Source organism: Spermophilus citellus (genome assembly GCF_964194105.1).
Source record: "Spermophilus citellus genome assembly, chromosome: 3".
In the NCBI taxonomy this organism is placed as follows: domain Eukaryota; kingdom Metazoa; phylum Chordata; class Mammalia; order Rodentia; family Sciuridae; genus Spermophilus; species Spermophilus citellus.
In genome coordinates this window covers 122,090,496-122,107,861 of record NC_138184.1, presented here as the reverse complement: position 1 = coordinate 122,107,861, position 17,366 = coordinate 122,090,496, and the positions used below count along the sequence as shown (strand labels likewise).

General features: G+C 41.0%; 1 protein-coding gene across 18 annotated transcripts in view; it reads right to left on the bottom strand.

Moving 5' to 3' along the window:
- The window catches only part of COBL (cordon-bleu WH2 repeat protein), a 307,667-nt gene that overhangs the window by 229,860 nt on the left and 60,441 nt on the right, over positions 1-17,366 (bottom strand). For all 18 annotated transcript variants that reach the window (XM_081286279.1, XM_081286269.1, XM_081286268.1 and 15 more), the window contains one exon: positions 1,113-1,316. In XM_081286279.1, the coding sequence (XP_081142405.1) occupies positions 1,113-1,316 (204 nt within the window). The remainder of the gene's footprint in view (positions 1-1,112; positions 1,317-17,366) is intronic.

Genomic DNA, 17,366 nt, shown 5'->3' with positions numbered 1-17,366 from the left:
CTGGGCACAAATCACAAGCCACTGGAGCAGGAACAAACTTTATTTCTGAACTCCACCAGCACACTCCACACACACTCTCGGGAACTCTCCCGAACGCCACGCGGCTCCTCCAGGAACCACCAACCAGAAATCCCTCCTCCAGCACTTCCTGAGAACTCTTCAGGAATCCCTGGGAGAGCTCAACTGGAACTCAACGGGAACTCCTCGAGAACTCAAAAATCATCATCTTAATGGCTCGCTGGCGTCACCTCTCAACCAATACTTCTGGTAAAAATGCCATGCGTCATCCCGACTCGGCTGTGGCCCTCAACATTTATCTACAATGTAATATTTATTAAAATTTCAAAATTTTCCTATGATTTTTTAACATTTTTATCATGGATTGAGTTACCAGACATAGCAACAGTTATAGTAGCACAAGACTTCTTAACATAACTGTGATGTATTTCGATCAACATCAAACATAAAATATATAATTCTATTGGTAATAAAACTCTGAGTACTCTGAATGAAGGAAGCCGTGCCAGTATTTCATTTGTACAAGCAGCATTTCAGTTGTCCACAGGCACATCCACTGGCAAGTCTGTGCTATGAAGATGATGTGAAAATTAAGGATATGGAAATGAATCCCTTAAACCTGAAATCCATGGATCATGCTTTCATTTGCAAAAGGTGACTGCCAATTGCATGTATACCTGCATAGATAAGGCTGTAAGTAGTCCCTAGAATGGTTCATTCAGGAGGCTGCTCTCCTGGCTAAGTAACTTCAGAACCAAGGATGCTGGGGTAATGGTCCAACCCTGGGGCCAAAGGTCATTTCCTTGGAGTTGTGTCTGGGACTCCTTCCCACCCCTTCTTTCTGAGCCCAACCTCTCACATGCTTCTTTAAGGATTCACAGGAGCCTGGCTGGGCTAGTCATGCCCTCAATCCAGGTGGACCAGTGGGGCAGTCTAGATGGACACCTAGACCTTCACTGATATCCATGTGGCCCTCACCAGTATATGAGTTGGAAGAAAAGGGCAATAAATCAACGTCCACTCTTCAGTTGTCCTTCTGGCATCTGTACATGGGAGGTCAGTGGCTCCTCCCGCAGCACAAGCCTCTTACCTACCTTCCATTGACCACACTCTGCTTCTCCAGCCCACTGGGAAGAACTACAGTGATGTCCAGAGTACTGTTTCGCAGTGCCTCCTTCATGTGGATCAGATTCTGCTGTGAGCTGAGGGCTGCATCACAGGGAGGTCTTTGATCCCCATGAACATTCAGAGGAACAGGCTTTCCAGGAGGTGGGGGAGCACGAGCCTTCATCTTCCTCCTTAAAAATGACAAGACAAAAGAACTGGATGAAGCAGAAGTTTTCATACTTGCTTCATAATAATTCATTGTCATAAGTGTTCATGCCTCTCTCCAGAAATAACTTGCGAGTGGCATGATCTTTCTAAAGTCAGCATAGCAATAGCATTCCACATTTACAGAAGACACCATCAAGAAAATAAGCCAGTTAAAAGAAAAATAGAGGAAGCATTTTTGAAGAATTCCTGGAAAGAAACACCTGAAAAATGTGGTTACCAGCTGGGAGCAGTACTGTACTATTTTCTACAGGATCCTAACAATGCAAAGGTAGAGGTAGAGCTGAGATTACTTGGCCCTTTCTGAGTTACAGGTGGGGTTCACATTACAATTTAGGTCAGTGGGCTCCCTTGATAGTCTGCAAGGGTTGTGTTCAACCTGCCCCAGAGCAGGAGCCAGGACCAGTTCTGAAGGTCTGGAATCCATGGGTCCATGATATTGAATATACTGGGATGATATCAAGCTATATTAAATCAACTTTGGTCTAGCACTCATTGACAAAGCCACTCTGAGTGGATGCAGCTGTTTGGCAGTAGGTGATAGTGTTATAACATGCAATCCTTTCATCTTGATTTATATCCGATTTCAAACTGTGTTTTGAATATTCACATCACTTTGTAGGAGATTCCTAAACCCTTGCCAATGAGTCACTTACTCCGATGAATATTTTTACAAATTCTTGTTTCCTCCGGATTAGTAAGGAAAGAAAACTGACCTTTTATTTTGTGTGTGTGTGTGTGTGTGTGTGTATATATGTGTGTGTGTGTGTGTGTGTATTTTTTTTATTTGATATACAGAATACCTATAGTAGATGTGTGCAGATATGTATAAATATATACATTTATGCATATACATTATATGTCTATATACCTACATATAAGCATATATATATGCTTCTATAGCTATATCAGAATAAATACACATACATACATGTAGTCATTTATACATAAGGACCCTATTTTACATAGATCCTGTATATTTTTTATAATAATAGCTAGTATTTACTCCGCACTAAACATTCACTATGTCCTATGCTAATAAAAACCTTAGTTATTTACCTAATAAATACAATATTCAGTAGTTACATCATTCAGGTCTCAAAATATTTTGCAGCTCAGAAAATTCAGTCTGAGAGAAATCCATAGCTCACCCAAGGGCATACAATCATTGGGTGTCAGGCAGAGCTAGAAACCAGATTGGCTGACTCCCAAGGGCTTGCTCCTGCCCAATCCTCTCTACCCTGCCCCACAGGGAGGCAATGTGAGCTCTCCATGCCCCATAAACTCTGCTGCAAGGTAACCTTCTTGGAGGTACTATGGCAGGAGGTATCAAAGATACAGGAATTCTATTTCCAGAAATTTATTCTGAAGAAATGACAGTATTGCAAGACCATACTGTGGGAGATTCAAAGACTCTCATTATGGCATAACTTCAAATGGCAAACAAGCAAATAAATACATAATCTAACTAAACATTCTTAAATAAATACACCAAACAAATAATATAATCATACACTTATAAAAGACAATGTCAATAAATAATGGTTTAACATTACACTGGCACTATTTAAATATATAATCTAATGAGCAAAAATGTTCAACAAAGATTTTTCGAAAAATGAGCTTTAAAACATTATTTGCTTATGAAAATTTCATTTTTCAAGAGAACAATAGATCACAAGACAGTTTTAAAAAAAGAATTCACTGACATCTGAGTAATGTAAGGCATGATGTACATTTTGCTATTTTATTCTGTGCATTTTAAAATTTCTTAATTTTTTCTATAACACTGACTGTATACTTACTGCTTTTAAAATGAAAGAGGTCATTAAAAATGGGGGGAACCAGGGGCTGGAGATATAGCTCAGTTGGTAGAGTGTTTGCCTTGCATGCACAAAGTCCTGGGTTCAATCCCCAGCACCAAAAAAAAAAAAAAAAAAAGTAAAATGGGGGAATGGGCTGGGGTTGTGGTTCAGTGGTAGAGTGCTTGCCTAGCACCTGGAGGCACTGGGTTTGATCCTCAGCACCACATAAAAATAAATAAATAAAATAAAGGTATTATGTCCATCTATAACTGAAAAACAATTAATGTTTTAAAAATTAAAACTTAAATTGTGGGGGGAAGAACAAATGGGATTCAGAAGAGGCTGTAAACTTACTGATATTCAGGTCACTAGTTTTAGCAAGACTCGGAATAACATATCTCATCCTCTACTATGATAATTAGGCATAAATTAATTCTCCTCTTTTTCTTGTTAAAAGCCCTGCACTTATAAGATTGTGCTATATTTTATCTTGCTTCCTTTCATTTTATAGAAACAAAAATTAAATAGTCAACATTTTATACACTAAAGACTGAATATTTATTGATTCATGTATTCTTTTCTCTGTTTTCTGAGGAGGAATTACTATTACTTATATTTTATAGATAAGAAGTGTAGGTACACCATTCCCATGTTACAGACAGGCAGAGCTAATATCAACTACAGACAATTTGATTTCAGAGCCTGAAAATTTAACCACTACACTGTTCAGTTTCTATGAGGAAGGAGAGATGTCACCCACTTTAGAGATAGAAAAATCAAGACAGACAGACTCAAACAATCTTTCACTAATCAACATTGAGTCCAGGGTTACAAGTCTTGCCTATGATTTACCTGCTGAAAGCTGCCTTCAAGAAAAAAAGTGTTTATTTGACAATTTTTAGGAAATGAGTACATATTTCAACTTTGCTGGTTTGAACTCCTTCCAAACATGGAGTCCAACCAGAAGCAGCTAGTAATGCATTGTTTTATTCAGCCACCACTATGCAAGAGAGCATGGGGCTGAACAGAGACAGAAGTTTTAATTGCCCCCTTTGTTTGCCCCAAATCTACACTCTGTCCCCAACTACCCAAAGTCACCTCAAGGTATCATTCCACCCACCTTTCTCTGCTGTGGTCCAAACTATCATTGCTAAGGGACACACAAATGCAGAGGTGTGTAAGAATGTTTTCTCTCTCTTCAATACAGCAACTTCTCAGTCAAGTCTACTGCTGACATGGACTCTTTCCTTCCTCAGTGTTTACTGCACATGAGGGCTTTCCATCTTCTCATGCATTCCCCTGCCCACAGCACACCCACTACCCACCTAGTAAGGCCCATGGACTAGGAAGGTGCAAATCTGCAAGCTGCAAGGACACCAGGGAGATTTGTTTGCCTAGCAGAGCATTGTGTGTGTGAATACATGTTTATTATGCATGCACATACATTGTTGACAAACATTTTAAAATATGGAATATTTCAATCAATAATATATGAAAAAATATTCATCATCTCTAGCAACTAGAGAAATGCAAATCAAAACTACTCTACAATACCATTTCACTCCAGTCAGAATGGCAGCTATTATGAAGACAAACAACAAGAAGTGTTGGTGATGATGTGGGGAAAAAGACACACTCATACACTGCTGGTGGGACTGCAAATTGGTGCAGCCAATATGGAAAGCAGTATGGAGATTCCTTGGAAATCTGGGAATGGAACCACCATTTGAGGGAGAAGGAAACTGCATAGACTGCAGCTATCCCTCTCCTTGGACTATACCCAATGGACTTAAAAACAGCATACTACAGGGACACAGCCACATCAATGTTTATAGCAGCACAATTCACAATAGCTAAACTGTGGAGCCAACCTAGATGCCCTTCAGTGGATGAATGGATATAAAAAAACGTGGCATATATTCACGATGAAATTTTACTCAGCAATAAAAGAGAATAAAACCATGGCATTTATAAGTAAATAGATGGAGTTGGAGAAGATAATGCTAAGTGAAGTTAGCCAATCCCCCCAAAACAAATGCTGAATGTTTTCTCTGATATAAGGAGGCTGACTCATAGTGGTGTAAGGAAGGAGAGCATGGGAGAAACCGATGAATTCTAGATAGGGCAGAGGGGTGGGAGGGAAAGAGAGGGGGCAGGGGAGTAGCAAGGATGGTGGAATGTGATAGACATCATTATCCAAAGTACATGTATGAATTGATGAATTGATGTGAATATATTTATATACAAACAAAGGTATGAAAAATTGTTCTATATGTGTAATAAGAATTGTGATGCATTCCACTGTCATGTATTTAAAAGAAATAAAACAAATTTTAAAAATATGGAATATTCAACACTCACAAAATAAATTGCTGGCTCCTTTTGGAAAAAACTGATAAGGCCCTAAAAACCTTCACAGCAACAATCAGTTATGTGCTTTCTGCCAGCCTAATGGCTCAGCAACATAACACATCTGCCCCCTGTTGAGCTACAAATCAACATCCCAACCTCTAGAGTCTAAACATCTGCAGTGACTCTGACTCTTGAGCTTGAACCACTCTCCAGTCTCCTCCATTATTCTGGCATTGGGTCTCCAGTTCACTGCTCCTGGAAAACCCACCAGCAGCACCACCTACCTGTGCCTTGTCATACTCCTTGCCTTCTATGTTTGCTCTTCTTGAATACTACATCTTCTGAGAGTTCCTCTCACCATGCTCCTCTCAGGCCTAGCTGAGATCAGTGCACTCACCTGGGGAGCTTAAAAATGCCCTAAATTCATCATAGACTGGTTATATACAAATATCTGAGACTCAGTTTATGTTAATGAGTTACAACATTTCTTTAAAATTGCAGAATAAGAAGTTTCAAATGAGCAAGGATTTCAGAGGGAGAAGGAAACTGCATAGACCGCAGGGATATAACATCTACCTAAAGAGGAAGCTTTGAGCAGTCTTAAAAGTTGCCAGCATTACCATGATCAAGTAGGATTCATCCCTGGGATGCAAGGATGGTTCAATATACGGAAATCAATAAATGTTATCCACCACATCAATAGGCTTAAAGATAAGAACCATATGATCATCTCGATAGACGCAGAAAAAGCATTTGACAAAGTACAGCATCCCTTTATGTTCAAAACATTAGAAAAAATAGGGATAACAGGAACTTACCTCGACATTGTAAAAGCTATCTATGCTAAGCCTCAGGCTAGCATCATTCTGAATGGAGAAAAATTGAAGGCATTCCCTCTAAAATCTGGAACAAGACAGGGATGCCCCCTATCACCACTTCTATTCAATATAGTTCTCGAAACACTGGCCAGAGCAATTAGACAGACGAAAGAAATTAAAGGCATAAAAATAGGAAAAGAAGAACTTAAATTATCACTATTTGCGGATGACATGATTCTATACCTAGAAGACCCAAAACGGTCTACAAAAAAACTACTAGAACTAATAAATGAATTCAGCAAAGTGGCAGGATATAAAATCAACACACATAAATCAAAGGCATTTCTGTATATCAGTGACAAAACTTCTGAAACGGAAATGAGGAAAAACATTCCATTCACAATAACCTCAAAAAAAATAAAATACTTCGAAATCAACCTAACAAAAGAGGTGAAAGACCTATACAATGAAAACTACAGATCCCTAAAGAAAGAAATTGAAGAGGAGCTTAGAAGATGGATAAATATACCCTGTTCATGGATAGGCAGAACTAACATCATCAAAATGGCGATATTACCAAAAGTTCTCTATAGGTTCAATGCAATGCCAATCAAAATCCCAATGGCATTTCTTGTAGAAATAGATAAAGCAATCATGAAATTCATATGGAAAAATAAAAGACCCAGAATAGCAAAAACAATTCTAAGCAGGAAGTGTGAATCAGGTGGTATAGCGATACCAGATTTCAAACTATATTACAGAGCAATAGTAATAAAAACAGCATGGTACTGGTACCAGAACAGGCGGGTGGACCAATGGTACAGAATAGAGGACACAGAGACTAAACCACAAAGCTACAACTATCTTATATTTGATAAAGGAGCTAAAAACATGCAATGGAGAAAGGATAGCATCTTCAACAAATGGTGTTGGGAAAACTGGAAATTCATATGCAACAAAATGAAACTGAATCCCCTCCTCTCGCCATGCACAAAAGTCAACTCAAAGTGGATAAAGGAGCTAGATATCAAATCAGAGACTCTCCGTCTGATAGAAGAAAAAGTTGGCTCCGATCTACAGATTGTGGGGACGGGCTCAAAATTCCTTAATAGGACACCCATAGCACAAGAGTTAATAACAAGAATCAACAAATGGGACTTTCTTAAACTGAAAAGTTTTTTCTCAGCAAGAGAAACAATAAGAGAGGTAAATAGGGAGCCTACATCCTGGGAACAAATTTTTACTCCTCACACTTCAGATAGAGCCCTAATATCCAGAGTATACAAAGAACTCAAAAAATTAGACAATAAGAAAACAAATAACCCAATTAACAAATGGGCCAAGGACCTGAACAGACACTTCTCAGAGGAGGACATACAATCAATCAACAAGTACATGAAAAAATGCTCACCATCTCTAGCAGTCAAGGAAATGCAAATCAAAACCACCCTAAGATACCACCTCACCCCAGTAAGATTGGCAGCCATGATGAAGTCAAACAACAACAAGTGTTGGCGAGGATGTGGGGAAAAGGGTACTCTTGTACACTGCTGGTGGGACTGCAAACGGGTGCGGCCAATTTGGAAAGCAGTATGGAGATTCCTGGGAAAACTGGGAATGGAACCACCATTTGACCCAGCTATTGCCCTACTCGGACTATTTCCTGAAGACCTTAAAAGAGCACACTACAGGGATACTGCCACATCGATGTTCATAGCAGCACAATACACAATTGCTAGACTGTGGAATCAACCCAGATGCCCTTCAATAGATGAATGGATAAAAAAAATGTGGCATTTATACACCATGGAGTATTACGCAGCACTAAAAAATGACAAAATCACGGAATTTGCAGGGAAATGGATGGCACTAGAGCAGATTATGCTTAGTGAAGCTAGCCAATCCCTAAAAAACAAATACCAAATGTCTTCCTTGATATAATGAGAGCAACTAAGAACAGAACAGGGAGGATGAGCAGGAAGAAAAGATTAGCATTAAACAGAGACATGAGGCGGGAGGGAAAGGGAGAAAAAAAAGGGAAATCACATGGAAATGGAGGGAGACCCTCATTGTTATACAAAATTATATTTAAGAGTTTACGAGGGGAATGGGATAACAAACATGGAGGGAAATGAATTACAGTAGATGGGGTAGAGAGAGAAGATGGGAGGGGAGGGGAGGGGGGATAGTAGAGGATAGGAAAAGTAGCAGAATACAACAGTCACTATTATGGCAGTATGTAAAAATGTGATGTGTAACCGATGTGATTCTGCAATCTGTATTTGGGAAAAAATGGGAGTTCATAACCCAACTGATTCTAATTTATGAAATATGATTTGTCATGAGCTTTGTAAAGTTGTGAACATCCAATAAAAAAAAAGTTGCCAGCATTAAAACAGCATGATTGCAGCTATAATTTTTTTTATCATTAAATGAAAGCAATTAATATATTGTACACGTCCTACATTTAATAGATATGTTAATGAATTTAAGAGCTTGTGTTTTTATTTCACAGAATGCCAATTTAGAGAACTACACATGAAAAATTTTTACTTCAAAACAATGTCTGAGTATATGTGCAGTAGCTCTACATCTGTGAGTGGAGAACTCCAGGTTGAGAAAACTGTGTTCTGGATACCAGGCACATGGGCTTACCTCACCCCACAGACTGCCCCCTGTGGGAGCATACCTTACTTCTTTATTATTTAACATCTCTGGGAAGCAGGAGATGCTAAATTAAGACTGTGTTTTTAATATGTGGCATATTTTTCTCTTTATATGTATGGGCTGAAATGCTTGGGTCCAGAAATGTTTTGGATTTCAGGTTTTTTTTCAGACTTTAGAGTACATGTATACACTAAAATAGTACAGTGGCTTCTCTAAAAATTAAATAAAACCATATGATTCAGCAAGTCCAATTCTGATTTTAGTGGTTTTAAAACCATCCTCCCGCCCCAAAAGAAAAACAGTAAGCAAGATCTTGAAGAGAGATTTGTATACTAAGTTTATAGTGGCATTATTCACAATAGTCAAAACATGGAAGCAACTCAAGTGACCACCAATGAATGAATGGATAGGTAAAATGTGGCAAATATGTAAAACGAAGTATTACTCAGTCTTAAAAAGGAAAGATATTTTGGCATGTACTATAACATGGATGAACATTATGTTCAAGGAAATAAGCCAGTCCCAGCAATGTATAATTCTATTTACATGAGGACCAAGTGTAGTTAAATTCACCAACAGAAGACAGAATGGGGGTTGCCAGAGGCTGGAGGAAGGAGAATGAGGAATTGTTCAATGGGGTCAGAGTTTAAGTTCTACAAAATGAATAAAGTTCTGAGATGGATGGTGGTGATGGCTGTACATCAATGTGAATATACTTAACACTCCTGAACTGCACCATGGTTAACAGGGTCAATTTTCGTTATGAGTTTGCTACCACGATTTAAAAACTACACTTATAATTAAACTTTCATCCTAACAACAGCACTGTCAGGGCACTATGGCCCAGCCTCACACCCTCATTGGTTTCCTTCTCAGAGACCCTCAAATCTCTACCTATCAAGCCTGAGCCCCATAAGCAGCTTGTTTTGCTGAGCAGGGTGAAGTACAAGAAAAGGATGCTGAGCATGATGAAGGGGAGAGGAAAGTCTAAACTTCCCCTCGTGGGAAACAGAGGAGGGGCAAAATGTGCTTGCCAGGAAATAGAGCCTGCTGGGGGGAGCAGGACAGATGGTAGGCACAGTGGTGTCAGTCTGGCTACAGGAGAGTGAGGAAGCATTATCCTGGATCCCTCCTACGCCTTCTCCACCAAAGGATTATGTACAGATACTCCTGGAGTCAGGTTTGTGTTTGCCAAGGATGTATGCATGAGAAAGCAGAGACTACCATGTTGGAGGACCAGACAGCCTCTGCCAGACTGTTTCCTCCCTCCTTGCTTTGTGCTTGCAGTCAAGGCTTCTCTGAAAATAACCACTGACCTTTGTAGGATAGACTCACAGAGGCAAATAGAAAATGTCCAGCTTCCTCCACCTGGGAGTGGTTCAGCCTAGGAAAGAACTACTGTTGTTCTCTTGAGAGCCTTGACTGATTTCACTCAGTGTCAAAAAGTCATGAGCATTACCAAGCGGGTGGCGCTGTTCTCAAAATGCTGTGCCTAGGTGTCTAATTGTCGGGAGTGTGGGGGCAGTTTAAAAAGCAGGATTTCGCACAAGTCTAGGAAACCATGGGATTCAGGCCATGCCTGGTTCCTCCTAGGTGCACCCAAGACAGGTGTCCCTGGCTGCGTCCAGGCTGGGCAAGCAGGTTTTGTGTCCTCTTTCCCAGCACCCAGCAGGTGCAGGGCAGGTCCTCCAAGCCCTTCAGGAGATGAATCATGGGGCACATAACCCAAACTCCCTCTGGCCTTCCAGGTTAGAAAGAAGGGTGTGCCTCAGCAGAAACTATTTACAAAATGAGAAGTAGATACAAAAACATTTCTGGAATTTCAAAGGCCATCAATCTTAGCTCCAAATGATTTCAACTTAAAACCATCACACATTTACTGTTTCTGGGCAATGTTTGCTAATTCTCACATCAGCTGGGTGACTCCCAGCTGGGTTTTATTTTGAGAGCTCTTCAATGTGTGGCAGAATGCTTGAAATCTGCTCCCTGAAAGTCAGAGGAATAAGAAGAATTATGTGGGCTAAATGGCACAGCGAATGCAAATCTCAGGCAGCTGAATTAAAACCAAATTCCACAGGTGCCAGCAGCCCCCCCCCCCCCACTAGGATGGAGTGGCTCCATGGCCTGCAGATTGTCCTGGGGAAATTCATGGTGTTCTGTATTCCCCCAGACTAAGAGTCCAAAGGGCTTCTTCTGCTTTACATTTCTTTCATGTCTCCAATTAGAAATGAAGACATAACATTTTCTTAGGGTCCAAGAATACTTGATGCCAAAGTCAATGGCCACATTGACAACAGCTTACCTGAATGATGTACATATGTGATTTATAAAATTTACCATGTTGGCTGCTCTGGCTGGCTCCTGGTAAACAACTCTGCCCACAGAAAACTTCAGAGAGAAACCAGACACACCCTGGCCCCTCCTGGTTACCGATCTAGCAATGAAGCAAGCCAGGCTACATGGCCTGTTTATGCCACAAGCAGAAGGGAGTCACCTGTCTCTCCCATGAGATTCTTCAGTATTTGCATGTTTGCTTAATGCTGGAGGAAAACCTAAGAAATATAAATATGCTATTCCTGCTTTTGTTTGGCTATTTATTACCAGCCATAGCTCTAGATTCTGTTCAATTCCAAGAGAACACAAATTGATTGGCCCAAACAAGACAGGTAAGTCAGTGATCACCTCATGAGTAAGTGAGTATGGGAGTGAGTCCCCTGGGACTCAGCTCCACATGCTTAACTCTGGACAGACCGATGTCCAGGAACTCTGATCCACTAGCACTACAGAAAGCTGTCAGGAGTGTTGCCAAAGAGGTGGATGAGGCATCCTTACAAATAGTACTGGCTCCCACATCTTTAATTGCAATATTAATCAGACTTTACACTGTCATTTTCTGAACAATGATGAGCCAGTCATCATACCAAACACTTTGTGTATATTCAATCCTCACAATGGCTTCATACTACAAGCTTATTCTTCCCATTCTACAGATGAGATGTCTGAGGATCCAACAGCCTAAGTAACGTTCTTATGCATAGCTGGAAAGGCTGGAATTCCAGCTGAAGTCTTTCTGAGCCTAGGATACTATCCTGACCATTATGTATCATTGCCCAGGATAATCAGCAAACCCTGTGCTAAGCATCAGAATGCTGAGCACGAGAGGGGGGACAAGATGGGGGAGCAATCTTTGGAAAAGGTTTCCATCACACATTCAAAGAGACACACCCTCTTCTCCAATGTGTGGTCCAGATAAGTTTTGTTTGTAAACAAAATTGGAGTCCTTGAGAACATCATTCATTGTTAAGGTTCCACATGGTTCACAAAGAATCTCAGGGACTACGTTCAACAGCTTCAGGAAACAGAGGGAGAGATGGAGAAGCAGGAAGATGGAAGGACATGCCCAGGGCTAATGTCAGGTAGCCAGCTGAGCTGGGATAAGCCTCAGGTCAGTCTGGAGAACTCCTCTATGCCTTTACAGTCAAGTACTCCTTTGAGTATCTAAGAAAGCATTGGACCTTCTACATAAGCTAGATGCCACAAGACTACTTCATGGACACAGATTGCTACAAACCACCTTGAAGGACAGGGACCCCAAGTTAAAAATCCCTGTAATACTTTCTATCAGAGCTCAGCACCTCCAAAGCTCAGAGCAATATTACTTCTAAAACAAAATTTCCTTCTAATGAAGGAGAGATTAGGAAAATTTCACCAAAACTTTCTCTACTGTCATTGCCATTAAATATAAAACTTAAAACCAGAGAATCAATCATCAGAAAAACCCAGATAAATAAAGGCTAAAATATGAGTCTATGAAACAGGCAGCTCTCAGAAAAACTGTGGCATGAAGACAACAAATATCACCCTGGCTCAGTAAACTTGGGGATATGGCTTTACCTATAAAAACATCATGTCCATGGCAATATAAGGTCACTGTTTTTTGGAAATCTGCCCCAAGACATCGTCTTAGAGGTATAAGGCCCTGGTTCCATGTTCTGGAATCAGAAAGATGTTAGAGCAAATCCAGCCAAGAGATTGCCAAGCTGTCATCCTGCAGCAAATGACTTAATTTGGGCAAGCTACTATGATTTGTAAGCCTCAGCTTCCCCGGGAGTTGAACAGAGGGCAATTTGGGGTTTATCAGTAGGGTCTGCATGAGGATTAAATGAGCTGACTCCCATGCATTTTCTGGTGTGGCACTCAGACATAGCATAGGTAATGCTCAATGACTGGTAATGAATTACAGTTATTTTTACTATGACTAGCAGGTTTACTGTTTGGGATTAAAAAAAGAAAATATCTTATCTCTGCAAGTGTAGATTAGAAGCCAGTTCCTTAAGAAGCCTAATAAAAGTGCACTGATACAGAAAATGCATTCAAAACTGACTATGGAATCCTACTCACAATGGAATTTCACAGTTTTGACCTGGGTAGTGGAAGAAGCTTTCAGTAAGGCAACATTAAAAGATCAGCTTTATAGATAGAATTCTCTAATACATAATAACAAAAGCTATCCATAACCTTAAGCAAACTCTAAACTCAGGGGCCTGAATACCTGTGAACACTGCTATCTCACCACACATCAATACATATTCAAAGAGAAACATTTGAGAACTGAGTCCCACAGCTATTACCCAACTTCCAGTAAGTTAATAAAGAGCCAGGAGATGTGGATCACTTAGCTGTGGACAAATGCTCCATGCTCAGGCTAAGCAGGACAACTCCTGCTCCACGTATCAGATAAAAAGTAGAGCTGCTGCATTGTTGAATATTTCAGAAAAAGAATAACCATTTAAAAAAAATAGGCAGTGTTAGTTTACTAAGGTTTGAACATTCTTAACAGATGAAATGAAATAAATCAGAGGAGAAAACTTACTGACTCCCAAACCACCAGGCAATGTTTGCATACATGGCAAGCTGTCCTCTGCTCTCTGCTGGAGCTGGCTTGCTTGGGCCCCTGAAAGGACAGAGGGGCTTTTGACTGGAGCCAGTGCAGTCCCAGAAGTTCAAGGACAGAAACGGCTCCTTATTCCCTGCTGGAGGAGCAGAGCCTCTGATCCAACCCAGGTGCCACCTGACACAATGCTTTCCAGGCAGCTGGTGGCTTGCACTCCCAGCCATGAAATCACAAGTTGTTTTACAGAATGACAGTGAAAAAATTATCTGGGTTCCCTTGTTCAAAGTCACAAACTCTCTAAACTCAAAAAATAAAAAGTAAGCAACAAGAGTTATATGGGAGGAAGGATAGAGCTCGTCATAATGAGGCTACCTGGCAGTAATCTGGCTTCTTTCTCCAAAAGTGGGTTCAACAACTTCTGGGAGTTGGCCAGTATGGGAGTGCAGGCGTTCCCTTGGAGAGAAAACCTAATTATTCTTGGAGAAACAAGCCAGCTAGCTGTCTTAACATAGCCAGCTTTGTGCACTTAAGCATGTGTTAAATTTGCATATTCCTATCATCTCCTAGGCATGATTTAGCACCTTCTTTTCCTGAGTTTTGATTCTGCTTTACTTCCTCCCAAAGCTGCAACCAGTCTTTTATGTGACAGTGTCACTTTCAAGCTTGAAACACATATTTGGTTTCTACCAAATAACAGTGTCACAGGACTCCTAGGACTCCTGCCAAAATAGATGGACACATACAGACTGACATGCCCACTGTGCTCTTAGCTCTCCTCTAAGCCAAGAGCTTGAGGAGCTCAAAGAGGGTACAGCAGGCATGAAGATGGAGGGATCTAGCCATCCCCTCCAGATCGCCCCCAACTTTGGCTACTGCTGTCATCTCTGTGAAGGCTGCAGTATCACTGGAATCAAACACATACCTCACCAGCAGTCTTCAAAGTTCTGGTCAACCTCTCTCTCCATGAAGGAGGCATGGTCCAGCTAGCACAATCCTGAGGAAGTCCAGTATGTACCTCCAGTTATCTCCAGTAAGACAACTCCTCCAAACCTGGCTCTACAACTCCTGGAGACTGCACAAGGCTGTTGGACTCTAGGCCCCAAGGATGCCCAGCAAAAAGCTCTCTATGCAACACTGTCTTTCCTCCCTCTATGTTTCAGCTGATGGCTTCAGTATTTGTGAAGGTTTCTACCTCACTGTGTTTTCTCCCTCTTCTTCTCTTCTTCCTTTCACTCCTCCTCCTCCCCAAGTCCAAAGAATGTGCCAGGCTGATTCTAACTCTGTCAAAGCACTCTATCTATGGCTCCCTTTCTATCTCCAGTGCACCACTGCTGTTGAGACTATGATCTTCTCTCCCCCAGACACTTAGACAAGACTCCCAAGGAGCTGCCTCCACCACCTGCCTCACTCCCTTTGAGTCCCATTTCCACAAGCTGAAGATGAATCCTCATCAAGGAACTTTCCCTCCAGCCATGGCCCCTGATGCAAATGCTCAGTGTCCCCTCCCTCCACCCACTAGGCTAAGTTCAAACAATTTTGTCTGATCTGTATCAGACCCTTGTGCTGCATTCACCACCCCCCACTTCCCTATGATATGACCTTAGCATTTCTACACACAGGGAGTGTAGACCAGCAGGAGGTTAGAGTGTTGAGAACCCCAGACCTACCTGGCTGTTAAGGACTAGAATAGGGCCATGCCAAAGACCTACAAAGCTGAGTTAGGAAAAATCCTGGGCCCTCCTGCTGCGTCCCTGAACTACAATTTGGGTAGCAAAGGATATTTTTATTTCCTTAAGAAATAACAACCAGATTTTTTACGACTAAATATCATTTAGTGACATTTCTTCCTGGGCTGTTTGCCCATTAATAGCCACATCCCAAGAAAGTCCCCAAGAAGTTATGTGTAAGTTCATTAAATTTTAAATAATAGATAATTGTGAAAACAACCAGGAGTAAATTACATAACATATAATGATGGAAATGGCAAATGGTCCACCAGAGGTACTAGAAAAAATAAACACAAATAGCAATTAAGTTCTTGAGTAAACCAGAATGAAATTTCACTGACATTGGTTAAAATGACATTCTTTGAAGATTTCATCATGTTTTGGGGATATAACAGGTATCTAGTTATTTTCGGCTCTCACCTTTGGTTTTACATTAGCATCAGAAGAGACATGCTGGCCAAACAGTACCGATTTCAACTCAGAAGTCCTATAGCAAAATCAAGCTTTCCTCTGGATTCACTTAACAGAATTGGCAAGGAGCAAGAAAAGTCAGTACACCCCCTATCACAGACAGAACAGAAATGCCACACCTAGAAGGCAAGAAAATATTAAGGATACTGATTTGCTTTTGACAAGCCACACAATGTGGGTTTTTTTTTCCCCTCCCTTCAGTGGGAAAAAAAGAAACAGATCTGTATTAAGTTCCTTTTAGCAAAGTGTGAAAAAAGAAGCAAACTGAACAAGAATCCTAAGATAAAAACTGCAAAACCAGGAGTTAGATAGGATGCCATACACTCTGAAATGCATCTTGGCTGCTGACTGATAAGCCCGCTCTATTTCTATTTACTTTTGTAAATAACTGAAAAGCAGTGAAATCTGACTAGCCAGCTTTCCACACAACCAGTAACTGATGGGAACAGAACAGGGCTCAGAGAATTTCTCAGGAAAATGAACCCAGCTCCATACATGGGGCCATGGACTCATGTAACATGGTGGTTCAGAGAAATGATCATCCACATCATGCCCCCCCCCACTAGTGTCTCAGGGGAAGTATCTGATTTCTGGACTTGCATTTTGATGACTTCATTACAACCCTGCTTACAAATTTGTGCAGTATAAAAGCAGCTAGATCATATACTTACCACCACAATCTTATTTTTGCCTGTATTAATAAATAGAACTTTCACCAACTAAAATAAATGGAAATGGCACTTTTTTAGGGTGACATTATTCTATAATCCAAGATACCTTCAGCAAAAATAGCAGTGAAGAGGGAAGATGTGAAAACATGTGCAGAAATAGAGGCCCAGAGTTAGCCTGCTTCCATATGGACATTTTCTGGACTAGGAGCTAAGTGTTAGGTGCCTTTAATTCTCCACTGAAAATATGACACTTGATAACCTCGTTGAGGCTGTTTCTCAAAATAGGGCCTAGGCCTCCCAGCAGATGTCTGGGCTGGCGAAACCCGAGCTGAGCAGCCAGCACAGCCTCTCCTCCACCCTTATGACTACACTCAGACCCACTGCCATTCATCTGAGGTGCAGAACTGCCCAGTGATGTCAGGCCCAAGGTTTTGTGCTTGGCCCACTCACTTCCCAAACAAAACCAATAGCAAGAATTCTAAACAAGAGCAGTGACAAAAGGAACCCTGAGAAACGCTATGCTGAATTAACAAGGGCACACTGTGGAGACATGTGCCAAGTGAGAGAAACCACACCCATGCTCTTGATTAGACTAAACGGTGGACACAGGC